Here is a 15,900-nt window from a genome sequence, read left to right on the forward strand (position 1 = left end):
GACAGCGCAGTTAGATTAACAAGAATTTAAGCTTTCTGACAAGATCATATATGTCTACGTCCTGGGAAATGTTCTTGTTACTTACAACCTCATGCTAATCACATTAGCCTATGTTAGCTCAACTATCCCAGGGGGGGGGGGGATCCTGTAGAGGCTAGATCAGCGCTCCTACTCTGGTCCGTGAATCCTGCTCAATATCTGGATGATGCTAGGTAGAGGACAATGGAGGGTTGGCTGGATGTGGGAGGAAAGTGGGTTGGCTGGATGGGGGAAGGGTAGGGGGACTGTTAATGCAAAGTCAACCCATCCCAGTGACATCCTTGTGTTTTGACTAGTCTCCAGCCGCCCCCCCCCTTCTCCCCTTCCCCTCTCCCACTCTCACTGTATGTCTCTTCCTCTTTCCCTCTCTCCCTGTTCCTGTCCTCACCCACTGTGCTTTGAGACTGGAGTGATTCATCATAAAACAGAGAGCCCTGCTATCAGCCAGGTCTCCCAAATCAAATAAAACCAAAGTACACACACATTCACACACACACACACACACGCACGCACGCATGCACGCACACACACCCACACACACACACACACACACACACACACACGCACTAGATCAGGCTGAAGGACAGGTAGAGCAGAATCAGGGCCAAGAGCAGACTGTAATGTTCCACTGGGGGTGAACAGGGCCTGGCTGGGAATCAGGTTCAAAGGCTTTACATTGTCAACAGGGATGATTATGAAAAAGATGGGTTGCGTTCAGTTGGGCACACTGAAGAAAAACATTTTGCAATGGATAACAAAAATATGTGTTCTTTTTGAAGAAGTTCAGGTAGCACCTCCTTGTTTGAAAACATTTTTGACAAACTGAACTGGCAATATGGTGTTGGCTCCACCTATGCGCCTGATAAGCTATGGGAAATGCCATACATATGGCTATCCTACCTTCCTTCTTTCCTTCACGCACGCATGCACAAACGCAAACACACACACACACACAGTGGCAAAGGGGAAGCTGTTTTTTGGAGCAGGCCAAAATAATATGATAGTATATAACCTCCCTGTTTCAAAACATTTCAAAATGTTTTCCACCTACTGAACAGGACGCTGGTTCCTCAGTTACTGTATATGAGAAGAGGAAGGAAGCCCTGGGTCTGACAAAAGATGGGCGCTCTGCTAGCTCTTCTGTCACTTCTCTCCCTGACCGCTCGCTCCTCTCAGCTTTGAGAAATGCCAAGTCGATACTGGAGTTACAGCTGAGAAGTTCATACACAAACACAAGGGTGCATCTCACGCTAGAGGGAGAATGGTGCTATGACAGCTCGTGTACACACACACACATGCATACACACACACACATCCTCACAGTGTATCTTTCTCTCTATGTAACTCTCTTTTACAAGCAGATATAGAGTGAGACAAACACTCTCTCTCATCTCCATGGCTCTCCATTAAGGTGATCTCTCTGTGTGGCTGCTCTCAGGTGATTTGTTTCTTAATTAAGGGAATTAGGGTCAGGATTTATGAGTCCCCTCCAGCTTCACCTCTCCCCCTCTTCCGTCTCCCTTCATCCCTCCATCCCTTCATCCGCCTGGCCACATTAATCCCTCATTAGAGGAGAAGCCTCCTCGCCTCTCCCCTTGCCCCTCCCTACATCCCTACATCCCTTCCTCTCTCCTAACACCTACTAACCTGTTTCCCAGAACTTCACACACACGCACACACACACACACACACACACACACACACACCTCCATTTAGGTATATCAGAAATCCTTGAAGACATCAGGCTTGATACCTGTCATTTAAAGGCCACTCTCAGCCCTCCCTCTTTCTATCTCATTCTCTCAGAAAGGGTACCATTAACTTCTTTGGGACTGGGAGGCAGTATTGAGTAGCTTGGTTAATAAGGTGCCCAGAGTAAACTGCCTGCTACTCAGGCCCAAAAGCTAGAATATGCATATTATTATTAGTATTGGATAGAAAACACTCAGAAGTTTCTAACAGAACCCATATGGAACCCATAACAGAACCCATATGGCAGGCAAAAACCTGAGAGTAAAAATCCAACCAGGAAGTGGGAAATCTGAGGTTTGTAGTTTTTCAACTCAGCCTCCATTGAAGGTACAGGGTGATATTAGTTATGTTTCACTTTCCAAGGCTTCCACTAGATGTCAACAGTATTTAGAACCTTTTTTGAGGATTCTACTCTAAAGGAGGGGCTCGTAAGGGCTCTTTGAGTGAGTGATCTGGCAGAGTGCCACAGCCTCGGTCTGGTGCGCTCACGTGAAAGGTAGCTACGTTCCACTTCATTTGTACAGACAAAGGAATTGTCCGGTTGGAACATTAATCCAGTTTTATGTTAAAAACATGCTAAAGATTTATTCCATACTTAGTTTGGCATGTTTCTACGGGCTGTAACAGAACTTTTTAAAACTTTTCGTCCGACGTTCGGCGCGACCTGAACGCGCTTTTGGATTTGTTTACCAAACGCCCTAACAAAAGAAAATATTTGGACATAACTGATGGACATTATTGAACAAACCAAACATTTATGGTGGAACTGCGATTACTGGGAGTGCATTCTGATGAAGATCATCAAAGGTAAGTGAATATTTAAAATGCTATTTCTGAGTAATGTTGACTACCCAATATGGCGGGTATCTTTTTGGCTGCTTTGTTGTCTAAAGGCTGTACTCAGATTATTGCATGGTTTGCTTTCTCCGTAAAGCTTTTTTGAAATCTGAGAAGGAGAAGTTTATCTAAAGTTCCTTGTATAATAGTCGTATCTTTATCAATGTTTATTATGAGTATTTCTGTAAATTGATGTGGCTCTCTGCAATATCACCGCATGTTTTAGAACTACTGAACGTAACGCGCCAATGTAAACTCAGATTTTCTTATATAAATATGAAGATCCTCAAAGCTTAGTGATTCATTTTATCTCTTTTTCTGCTTTTTGTGACTCCTCTCTTTGGTTAGAAAAAAATGGCTGTGTTTTTCTGTGACTTGGTGGTGACCTAACAATCGTTTGTGGTGCTTTCATTGTAAATCATTTTTGAAATCAGATACTGTGGCTGGATTAATGAGAATTTTATCTTTAAAATGGTGTGAAATACTTGTATGGTTGAGGAATTTTAATTATGAGATTTTTGCTGTTTTGAACTTGGCGCCCTGCACTTCCACTGGCTGTTGCAGGGGGGTTCTGCTAGCGGAAATAAAGGTGAAATAAAAACAATTTAAAAATGCGGTCATATTGCACTTCCTAAGGCTTCCAATAGATGCCAACAGTCTTTAGAACCTTGTTTCAGGCTTCTACTGTGAAGGGGGAGCGAATGAGAACTGTTTGAGTCAGGTGTCTGGCAGAATGCCATGAGCTAAATCATGCACGTGGCCATGAGAGGTAGCTACGTTCCTTTTAATTTCTAAAGACAAAGGAATTGTCCGGTTGAAACATTATTGAAGATTTATGATAAAAACATCCTAAAGATTGATTCTATACATCGTTTGACATGTTTCTACAAACTATAATATTATTTTTTTAACTTTTCGTTGGAACTAAGCGATCGCGCATTGAGCATTTGGATTACTGGGCTAAACGCGCGAACATAAATGAGGTATTTGGACATAAATGATGGCCTTTATCGAACAAAACAAACATTTATTGTGGAACTGGAATTCCTTGGGAGTGCATTCTGATCAAGATCATCAAAGGTAAGAGAATATTTATAACGCTATTTCTGACACCTCTCCTTCTTTGGAAAATGGCTGTATGTTTTTCTGTGGCTAGGTGCTGACCTAACATAATCGCAAGGTATGCTTTCGCCGTAAAGCCTTTTTGAAATCTGACACAGCGGTTGCATTAAGGAGAAGTTTATCTATAATTCCATGCATAACACTTGTATCTTTTATCAATGTTTATTATGAGTATTTCTGTCATTTATGTGGCTCTCTGCACTTTCACCAGATGTTTGTTTGAGACAATGCATTTCTGAACATAACACACCTGTCACGCCCTGACCTTAGAGCTTTTTATGTCTCTATTTTGGTTTGGTCAGGGTGTGATTTGGGTGGGCATTCTATGTTCCTTTTTCTATGGTTTTGTATTTCTTTGTTTTGGCTGGGTATGTTTATCAATCAGGGACAGCTGTCTATCGTTGTCTCTGATTGGGAACAATTCTTAGGTAGCTTTTACCCACAGGATTTTTGTGGGTAGTTAATTTCTGTTTAGTGTTTGCACCTTACAGGACTGTTTCAATTATTCTCTTTGTTATTTTTGTTATAGTGTTCAGTTTTAATAAAGAAAGCATGAACACTTACCACGCTGAGCTTTGGTCCGATGATTCCTCATCTTCCGACGACGAATATCGTTACAACACCAATTTCAAATGAGGTTTTTGGACATAAAGATTAACTTTATCGAACAAAACACACATTTATTGTATAACATGAAGTCCTGTGAGTGCCATCTGATGAAGATCATCAAAGGTTAGTGGTTAATTTAATCGCTATTTCTGACTTTTGTGAGCCCTCTCCTTGGCTGGAAAATGTCTGTATGGTTTTCTGTGATTAGGTGCTGACCTAACAATCGCTTGGTGTGCTTTTGCCATAAAGCCTATTTGAAATCGGACACTGTGGCTGGATTTACAAGAAGTTTATCTTTAAAATGGTGTATTATACTTGTATGTTTGAGGAATTTTAATTATGGGGTTTCTGTTGTTTTGAATTTGGCACCCTGCTATTTCACTGGCTGTTGGCGAGGTGGGACGCTATAGCCTACTGAATTTCTTTGGGATAAGGGAGGAAAAGGGGCATAATAGCCAAAAAACAACATACAAATATGTAGTGATACATTACCGTAATATGCATTACATGCACTCTGTACATATACGTTATGGGATTTTATGAATAATGACTAAATGATGTATACATTTAACGCAGGATTGTAACTAACATAATTCTACCCTGTCTGATGAAGAATGTTTGTACATAGGCAAAGAGGAAGTGTGACAGACAACTTGTGACCACAGTGAAACTAACAACAGTAAAGATGTCTGGTCCCCAACCAGGGAGGGGAGAAACCATTGGGCTTGCAGTAGATTGTGTAACATGTGGTAGTGTATGATAAGCAATATGTATGTGTTGGAATGGAATTGAAAAGCAGCTTTGTCATTGTCTTAGAGGAGGAGGGACATTTATGACAAAATGAGAGGTATATAAACCAATGTACATGAAATGATTGGCAGAGCTCTCGAGAATAAACGCTATTGGCTAATTTAGTGGCTGGTCTCTGTCCATTTTATCCAAATAAGAACCTTACAAATTCTTAGAAACAGACAGTGTTTTAATTGAATTGGTTAATGAACACATAGTTACTAAATTCATCTAAAAATATACTGTTCACACACACACGAATACAGAAAGACATCGAGAGATACAAGGACATACATGTGCTCCTAGACACCTTTAGAAACCAGAGTAGACCCTTATAGAATATAAAAATGTAGATACCTGACTACCCACTATATAACACACATACACTTGGTGTGGAGGAGACTGAGTCGGAGTGCCATGCAGAATATTAATGAGTCATCAGAGATGAACGTGTCACTATGTCAATAAGGAGAGAGACAGGGGGGCAGCAGCGCAGTTTGTGAGAGGTGGACTCAACCCATTCAATCTCTAACCCTCTTCCTTCTTTTTCTTCCTTCCAAGATCTACTCACTCAATAAGTCACAGTCAATGTTGGTGTTTTGAAAGAAATCTCTGCCTGGAGAGAAATCCAAAATTGCCCATTTCACACTATCGGGCCGACTCCGTCGGTATTGTACTTTGTGGTACTGGTTTGGATATGTTCTGTTCCCATTGTCCTTTCGCGCACGGTTCCAGGAACTATGGTGGATGCCCAACCAAGTCAACTCAGTATGGCTCAGCTTGGCTCGGTAGTGTGAAAAGGGTGCACATACCAGCATCCATTCTCATCGTCATGGCAATTACTCTTTTCAGCTCTGTAGACTGTCACCGACAGGATTTGTTGGATGAAGTACATCTTCCACACAATTACTGTAGGTCCCTCTCTCAGGCTCTCTTTATTTCTCTCTTTGGAAACATATGTCCTTGAACCAGCGTTAAGGTCATTCAAACCCTTTATATCTAAGCAGAGACAGGGAGAGAGAGTGTGATGTAAACAATGGATTTAAAAAATATATTTTATTTAACTAGGCAAGTCAGTTAAGAACAAATTCTTATTTACAATGACGGCCTACCCTGGCCAAACCCAGATGACGCTGGGCCAATTGTGCGCCGCCCTATGGGAATCCCATGTGTGTGTGTGTGTGTGTGTGTGTGTGTGTGTGTGTGTGTGTGAGAGAGAGAGAGACTCTCCTGCCCCTCAGCTATTGGAGCCGCATTGATTGGCTGATATTATTCCGTTCTGATTTGGCTCGACCAATCAATGGTTGACTTCTAATAAGCTGAGAGGAAAGGGAGTCGGAATTCTCTGCTCTTCTTGATGGGAGTTTTTCACACTGGTTTGGCTCTACCTCAAATGGTTTGGCTCTACCTCAAGCTATATGTCAGTTCCTAGCGGGCAAAATTGGGCATGGGACGTCATAATAATGTTATTTTCTGTTTATAAACTAGTTTTCTGGTTGTAGAAACATGATATTACAACCACAAAAAAAAACGTAATTCTATCAGTAGACAACCATGTCATCAGAAAATACCGCTAGAATAACGTTGTTGCGACTAGTTTTGAAACCAGCTGACTGGTTACTTCTCTATCAGGTAACAATGGAAATTAAAGGTGACAATACAAATCCACTACAATGTCATATAAATGTCAAAGACACTGTCTGTTCAATCATTCTTACTGACGATGATTAAAAGGAAAAGGAGCACATTCATATAGGAGATTATATTACATATATCCAGTGGAGGCTCCTCAGAAGAGGAAGTGGAGGACCATCCTCCTCAGTGAACTTCACAACAGTAAAAAATAGTGAAACTATAGATACAACTATACTTAATATACTCATGTCACAAAATAATTGATTAAAACTGTTTTGCAATGAAGGTATACAGTAGCCTCAACAGCACTCTGTTAGCACCATGGTGTAGCTGGAAGACAGCTAGTTTCCGTCCTCCTCTCGGTACATTGACTTCAATACAAAACCAAGGAGGCTCAAGGTTCTCGTCTCCTTCCATAGACTTACACAGTAATTATGACAACTTCCGGAGGACGTCCTCCAACCTATCAGAGCTCTTGCAGAATGAAATGACATTTTGTCCACATAACGAAGGATCAGAGAATGAATCTATTACTGAAAGCATAAGCTACAACTAGCTAACACTGCAGTGCATAAAATGTGGTGAGTAGTTGATTAAAATAGAGAGAAAGACAATAGTTTAACAGACTTTAACAAATTAATTTCTTAAAAAATGAAGGAGAAACAAGAGGGAGAGCTAGCTATATTTCATTGTATTTTTTCCACTTTCACTTACTTAGATAGCTAGCTAGTTTAGCCTACTCAAACACCCGGCTCAAACAGATAAGGATGCTAAATTAGCTAGCTGGCTATGGCTATCCAACACTGGAACTCTTCCAAGGCAAGCTTTTGGTTGTATTAATTCATTGCCACCAGGGCAAGCTGGTAACTGCTAAAGTGCTTGCTGACTATACACTGTACTGCATGATTTTAGCAGGTTTACTAATGCGTTTCTTCTATTGGCTATGTTGACTATGAAGTTAGATGGCGACAATGATGTAGGCTGTCTATAGCGGTTTTGATATGAGTGTTTGGCTTGGAAAGTTGTTTTTTTGCCTGGTCATAGACAGCTGACGTGTGGTGCAATGAAGTCCACAAGCGAAGGGAAAAGGTGAGAGAGGAGTAGCGCGTGTGACCAGGGGAGTATCCATTCCGCCGATTCTGTTGACAAACTTTCCTTAAACAGAAGCAAACGGAACAAAACGGGGATAAACATACTTGAATTTGTCCAATAGAAACTCTTGTTTGCAACTTTTGGACTAATGATTACAACCTAGATCAGCTAGATGCAGGCAAGAGTGTGCAAGGCAGCATTAAATGTGTCACTGTCTGTCACCTTGATTACTAAAGATTCTCTCGACCTGTGCACCTACATTGTAAACATTAATTCATAGGCTAGGTTGTAGCAACCTCATGATGGGTATAGGGAAATTTGAGTATCGTGTAGTAGCCTAAATCTATCGATGTTACATTGAGCTGGGTGAATGGAATATGAATGAGTCATTCAGTATGCTGTAACAGAAATAAGGACATGCTCATAAAAAAAGCTATACACTACCATTCAAAAGTTTAGGGTTACTTATAAATATCCTTGTTTTTGAAAGAAAAGCACATTTTTTTCCATTAAAATAACATCAAATTGATCAGAAATACAGTGTAGACATTGTTAATGTTGTAAATGACTACTGAAACTGGAATATCTACATAGGCGTACAGGTCAATTATCAGCAACCGTCACTCCTATGTTCCAATGGCACATTTTGTTAGCTTAGCCAAGTTTATCATTTTAAAAGACTAATTGATCATTAGAAAACCCTTTTGCAATTATGTTAACACAGCTGAAAACGGTTGTGCTGATTAAGAGGCAATAAAACTGGCCTTCTTTAGACTAGTTGAGTATCTGGAGCATCAGCATTTGTGAGTTAGATTACAGGCTCAAAATGGCCAGAAACAAAGACTTTCTTCTGAAACTTGTCCGTCTATTCTTGTTCTGAGAAATGAAGGCTATTCCATGTGAGAAATTGCCAAGAAACTGAAGATCTCGTACAACGCTGTGTACTACTCCCTTCACAGAACAGCACAAACTGGCCCTAACCAGAATAGAAAGAGGAGTGGGAGGCCCCGGTGCACAACTGAGCAAGAGGACAAGTACATTAGTGTCACACGCACAAGCGCATACACACACTATAAACACACATACACAAACGCACTGTAAAAACACACACAAACACACCCCATTCCTCAAACACATGTCTCAGACACAACTCTTCATCCTCTGCTTAACTTAGCCATCAGTTTTCTAATATCGCATCGTTGATAATAAGACAAGCGGTGGGGCGGGGGGCCTGGTGTATTTATAGACTCCTGGAGGGCGAGAGGGATCATCAGAAGCCAAATCATCTGTCCTGGGAACCCGCCTTGAGGCCAAACACAGATGAGAGAAACACTGCACCCCAGAGAACCAGAGAGCAACAAATCACTAACACACCAAATATGAGACATGGGGATTGGTGCGAAAGAGAGAGAAATGATGAGATAGTGCATGCTGCTGCACAGTAACAAAAGAGAACAGACTATATAGCTTATAGTAGATGAACACCAAATATGAGACACGGATGGGATGTTGCTGCTACGCACACAGCAATGGAGAATGGATGGAACATAGCCTTTAGTTAGTAGGTGAACATCAAATGCTGGTATGAGACATGGAGGATTGACAGAAGAGAGAAATAGACTCTGCAGTGACCAGCCATAGAGAATGGATGGAACCGAATAGACATACGTCCAATATGAACCATGGGCACTGCGGATAGCATGGAAAGTAGAAGTCGGTACACACACAGCCATAAAGAATGGGACATAGCCTAGCCGTAGATTGCAGTTATACAATGGTGAATGGGAGATGGGGGAATAAGCATATTGAATCGAAACTAAATACAAAGTCTGTGTCCTAAATAGCACCCAATTCCCTACATACTGTAAGTGCACTATTTTTGACAAGTGCATAATACTGAGAACAGAGTGCCATTTGGGATGCAGACAAAGACTAGAGCACATAATGTGAACCATGGGGGGCTGGTGAGAATGCAGTGAATTGAAACCCCACTCGACGTGACATGCCACACTAAGCAATTCAATGTGACAACCTTCAACTTGACGTAAGTACAGTACGTGACGAGACTCGATGTGACACTAACACAGGCTGTGACGGATCTGTGTTCAAATAACACCGAATGGAATGGACTGTTTCCCAACCGTCAACCAATGCTCAATGTGACATCACTCAACCTTGTGACCCTAACAATTGAGGCCCTAACCGGTGAGGCTGTACTATACGGCAGACTTAGTCATTTGGAGGCTCCAGACAGGCCAGTCTGAGGCACCCTCTGCCCCTCCAAATGCGTGGACAAAATGTTTTAATGGGCTATATATTAAAGACATAATTTAACTGTAAAAATGTATTACCTTTTAATGTGCCATAAACCAAACCAGTCATTGTGTTTTTATCTGAGTGTCAAAAAATAACTTCAGAAAGTAGATTATCTTCACACGTTCATCCCAAAATTATTCCAGCATCCAAACAGTGCACTGTGCACCAGCCAACAAACTTTCAATTTGCAAGTGGAGAAACTCTCACCAGAGAAAGCATCCGAGCGAGCGAAACAGCGCCCTTCTGTCTTACTATCTGTAGCCCATGTATCTGTAGCCCATGCTGACATGCCATCCTCTTTTTCACCAGACAGCATCAGACACATGGGCTACACATATATGTCCTCTGCCTCAACGACCATGGCAGTATTATCAGCAGCACCTGTCTTTTTCCCAAATAAATGCGTATTGTATCCCCCTAGAGTCCAAGGGCCCTGGGCTGGGTTTCTACTTAGCTAGCCTCAATGAGAACCAGGTCTCCCTAAAAAGGTAAGCCTGGGAAAGTTCATGGCAGAAAACTAGCTAAATAGGGGTGAAGACCCGGTGTAAATCAGTTTCGCCTCGCTAAACGTCAAACCAATCGAATGCCTTGCTTGGGCGGAGCTCCAATAGCGCTCACCAGTTTAGTGTCATCGTGCAACAGTGTGTGACAATTATTTTCACAGTCTATAGTGAGGGTGGCAGGGAAATCGAAGGAGAATTATTTTTTTGATGTATGTCAATTTTATGAATAGAGCACACTTCTGACAAAACAGAATTAAGATATTTTTTGTTGTTGTTGATGAAACATAATATGCTATTAACCCATAGAAACACATTGAATAACAGATTCATATATAAAATAACAGGAAGTCCAACATTTTATCAAAATAAAGTATGTTTTGAAGTGTCTGTCTTATATCTGAGATATACATGTATAGTGATTTTTTTATTACCATGGAATTACCTGTATAACTTTGATGTGGAAATGCCCTATTCACTTCCCTTCATTTTTCGTCCCGGCATCGGGTTACCTTCATACGAGTCCCATAGAGCAGAACAGAGAACACGGTTGTGTTTGTGAGTCTCCTCTTTCCATAGAGGGGTCATAATAACATATGAATTTGTAGGGCAAACCGACTCTACAGATGTTTTCGTGAGAAAAGCGATTTTCAAGATATCTCCTGGTCTGACAAACACCAGCAGATGCGGTAAGCCGACATATTCATTTATTTTTTAGGCCCAGCTCATGAGGCCCCTTTATGATGTGAGGCCTGAGTCAATTTCTTCTTCTTCCTAATGGTAAGTCTGCCAGTGACTATACTACACAATTCTATACTATATACAAACCCCCAATGGGCGGAGAGATAGACTGAGAATGGGCAGATGTTGACCAGATGTTGACTATGGAAGCCAACCCAGCTGAGGATGATGAGAAGAGATGACTGTGAGGGAGAAAAGCCTGACAGTGAGGGAGAAAGATGTGTGTGTATACTAAAGCAGAGTAGATGAAGTCACGTCCAGTACCAGACTGCAGCCGTACCCGGGGGCAAGAAAGGACAAGCCTCTCTCACACAGGGCTCCTCAGGTTAGCAGCAGGGTATTCACCACCACAACCAGCAGTCACTCCCCGCAAACAAACAATGACAGGCTTAGCCAACACTGCTCCTCGCTACCTGCTGCTGAGCCATAGTGATGAAGGGAAACATGCACAGCCTGCCACAACAACCTCACACACATACATTGCATAGACGTACATACATAAATGCATGTACGTGCTCTAATGTATGCAAGGAGGAGAGAGTGCCTTGCTAGATAAAAATCACAGTTTGTTTCATACACACACACACACACACACACACACACACACACACACACACTAAGTTGAAGCTGGGAGGGAGCCAGAGAGTATCCTGTCATGTTGCAGTGTTCATGGGTGACACACTGTATACTGTGTCTGTGTGTATGTATCATGGGCGTGCACATGTGTGTGACAGAGAAAGAAATAAGGCACACAGACACACTATCTTCTCAACTCTCACCATAGCATACAGTAACATACCACTATAGTCTCACAACGGTAAAAGGCAAACTTTCTCATGCCATTAGACAATCCGAATCCCAACCACCCTTCCATCCACCCCAACCTGGGCTTTTACCGTCTGCAATCACAGTCTAACAATGGACACAATTGTGTTATGCCAACACCCTGGTATCCAAACCAGAGTTTGACTTGACTGGTCAGATGAGAAAGATAGCCATTAAAACATGAAATTGGGATGCATCTGGCCAGTCTGTACTCACAGGCATTGGTGACAGCAAAGCTGTTGGCCGTCTCGATGTTGTCCACATGAGGCACCAGGTTGAAGGGGGCCTCGGATGCGTTGGGACTGGTATTGTGCAGAAAGATGGCCAGGCGAAACGCTGTGTATTCCTGATCTGTGTTTCTGATGAACAGGCCACCTGCAGAGAGAGGGAGAAAGGGAGAGAGGGATGAGAGAGGTATTTATTATTATATGTATTATATATATATACAGTAAATATTTTTTTCATCCTTTTATCACGTTTATCTATAAATACATAGCGAAATTAAATGCAGGGAGAGAGAGAGAGAGACAGGGAGAGAGAGCGATGGATGGATGGATGGATGGATGGATGGATGGATGGATGGATGGATGGATGGATGGAGAGGGAGAGAGTGAGTGAGCAATGGGATGTCTGACACTGAGCATACAGTAAATGCTTTGATGAAAAACAAGAGCCACAGCCAATAACCTTAACACATTGTCCCTCCCAAAGGACCCTGCCTGGAAATCGTAAAAGGTCAACCAAGCTTGAATAGACATGTGGCCCATTGGAATATACCTTTAAAACACACCACACATCTATTAAGTTCAAAATTATTATTCGACAGAGGGATATCATTCGACCCCCAATTATTTGCGTTCAGCATGATTTGTTCGGATGTGCTTGAGCTATAAATAAGCCAATTCGATCGACTCAGCAGTAATATTAACGCACTGGATTTACGGTTCCTTTTTGGGCCACGGCCAACACCATAAGTTAAAGGCCAAAAGACCGAGGGCACTTGACACTAGCAGAGATCCCTCCACGGCGCGGCTTTTAGGCTACATATAGTCAGTGCTTTAGCTGGGTTCGGACAGAGGCTCTAGATTGAATAAACGCGCTCCTCGTGTTTTCTCAGTGGCAACGAACCCAGCCAGCAACATATAAAACAGTATGACCATGACAAACGGGTTTATGCAAAAGCAGAACGGAGTCTTCTGAATGTAACAGGGGTGAGTGTGCACTCTGCAGCAGGGCTACACACACTTTGAGAGAATTCCCGCTGCTGATCCATTCGCTCAGACCAAGCGAAGCATCCAGTCATTGCTCGGAGCACTAGGCTACTGCTGCAGTGGGGCTTTGAAAGGACACCGAATGCTGAGGACCGCACTGAAACAGTTATGTATGACCATATATACATGTTTCCCTTCTGCACATACGTACGAGACAAAACATTGAATCAACTAGGAACAAATTGAAATTGTAATGTTAATACAGTAATAGGTTTCTCAGTCAATTTCTCAGTCAAATCTACTTTGCAATGTCAATGTTATGTGATCATGAATGATAAACAAGTAGCCAATTTCCTAACAAGGTCACATAAACTATAATGAAAACAAGACCTTATTCACCACTTCATAACCCGATTGGCAAATGTCCATGCCCTTTTAATTGTCAAGCACTGCTGTAGGCTACACTTACCGATCTGTACACTGCTTGGGAAAGCCCCCATTGTGAGTCCCCGAAAGACAGACAATATCAATAGAAACTGGTCACAAGAAATCCTCATTTTGTTTTGGTTAAAAACTGATAAGAGACATTGAAGAGGATGACAGTCGGGGGAAAAGCAAGACGAAAAGAAAAAGAGGCTCCGTTCATTAGCAATCCATTATGGGTTGAATCTTCCCCCGCAGTGCCGGCGGACGCTGGTACATACGGCTGTTGGGCAGTAGAGATGTTACACACAAGATGAGGGGAGCTTGCCAGTGGTGGGCTGCCTGCATGGAGAGCGGAATCACACATGCGCTTTCTCTCGAGCCTTTCTCCCTCTCTGCTGTCGTTCTCGAACTCCTCCCGCACATGTTCCCTCAACACCACCTTGTTACTCGTTGAGAAGAAGTGTCCTATTCTATAAGCAGGTTAGCGTTTTGTTCTGGAGGCAGCTTTGCAGAGTGGTCACTAGTGGGCACAGTCATAAGTCATAAAATCTGATTTAAAATCTAACCCTAACCTTAACTACACAGTTAACCCTAATGCCTAACCCTAAACTTAAATCTAACCCTAACCTTAATTCTAACCCTAAACTTAACTACACAGTTAACCCTAATGCCTAACCCTAAACTCATATCTAACCCCAACCTTAACTACACCATAATGCCCATATAATACCAGTATGTGGTATGTATACCAGTTATGGTATAAGGAGAACCATTGAATTTCAGCACACTTATATAATTTTCCTATCTATGACACAGCAGAATGTTTGAGGCTCTGATATTGTGGCATAATATGAATGTCATTGATTCATTACCAGATATAAACGGTATATATTTTATTTAACCTTTATTTAACTCGGCAAGTCAGTGACTCCCCATCCCGTGTGCGGGAGCGTAATCATCGCCTGACACTAATTAGCATAACGCAACAGACATAAATATTCCTAGAAAATATTCATATTCATGAAAATCACAAATGAAATATATTGAGACACAGCTTAGCCTTTTGTTAATCACCCTGTCATCTCAGATTTTCAAAATATGCTTTACAGCCAAAGCTAGACAAGCATTTGTGTAAGTTTATCGATAGCCTAGCATAGCATTTTGTCCAGCTAGCAGCAGGTAACTTGGTCACGGAAATCAGAAAAGCAATCAACTTAAATTGTTTACCTTTGATGAGCTTCGGATGTTTTCACTCACGAGACTCCCAGTTAGATAGCAAATGTTCATTTTTCCCCAAAATATTATTTTTGTAGGCGAAATAGCTCCGTTTGTTCTTCACGTTTGGCTGAGAAATCGCCCGGAAATTGCAGTCACGAAATCAGCTAAAAATATTCCAAATTAGCTCCATAATATCGACAGATATGTTTATAATCAATCCTCAAGGTGTTTTTCAAATATCTATTCGATAATATATCCAGCGGGACAATTCGTTATTCAGTAGGACCGATTGGAGTAATGACTACCTCTGTATTTTACGTGAGAATCTCTCTGGGAGCATCAGGTAACCACTTGCGCAATGTAGCCGCTTACGGGTATTCTTCAACATAAATGCGTAAAACTACGTCACAATGCTGTAGACACCTTCTGGAATACGGAGAAAGAGTAATCTGGTTGATAGCCCATTCACTGCTCAATAGGGACTCATTGGAACGCAGAGCTTTCAAAACATGAGGCACTTCCGGATTGGAAACTTTAGAGTGTTTTCTATCCTAAGCTGTCAATTATATGCATATTCTAGCATCTTGTCCTGACAAAATATCCCGTTTTTTTCCCTAAAATTAAAATACTGCCCCCTAGTCACAACAGGTTAAGAACAAATAATTATTTTCAGTGACAGCCTACGAACAGTGGGTTAAATGCCTTGTTCAGGAGCAGAATGACAGATTTTTTCTTTGTCAGCTCAGGGATACGATCTAACAACCTTTCAGTTACTGGCCCAACGCTCT

At 41.8% G+C, this 15,900-nt stretch overlaps 1 protein-coding gene across 4 annotated transcripts in view; it reads right to left on the reverse strand.

Annotated features, from left to right (window-relative positions):
* gria4b (glutamate receptor, ionotropic, AMPA 4b) overlaps positions 1-14,331 on the reverse strand; it is a 175,648-nt gene extending 161,317 nt beyond the window's left edge. For all 4 annotated transcript variants that reach the window (XM_042309512.1, XM_042309511.1, XM_042309514.1 and 1 more), the window contains exons 1-2: positions 13,938-14,331; positions 12,474-12,632 (exon numbers count right to left, since the gene is read on the reverse strand). In XM_042309512.1, coding sequence (XP_042165446.1) covers positions 12,474-12,632; positions 13,938-14,025 — 247 coding nt within the window. In that variant the 5' untranslated portion in view covers positions 14,026-14,331. The remainder of the gene's footprint in view (positions 1-12,473; positions 12,633-13,937) is intronic.
* Between the last annotated feature and the right edge of the window lie 1,569 nt (positions 14,332-15,900).

Source organism: Oncorhynchus tshawytscha, linkage group LG30, assembly GCF_018296145.1.
Source record: "Oncorhynchus tshawytscha isolate Ot180627B linkage group LG30, Otsh_v2.0, whole genome shotgun sequence".
Taxonomy (NCBI): domain Eukaryota; kingdom Metazoa; phylum Chordata; class Actinopteri; order Salmoniformes; family Salmonidae; genus Oncorhynchus; species Oncorhynchus tshawytscha.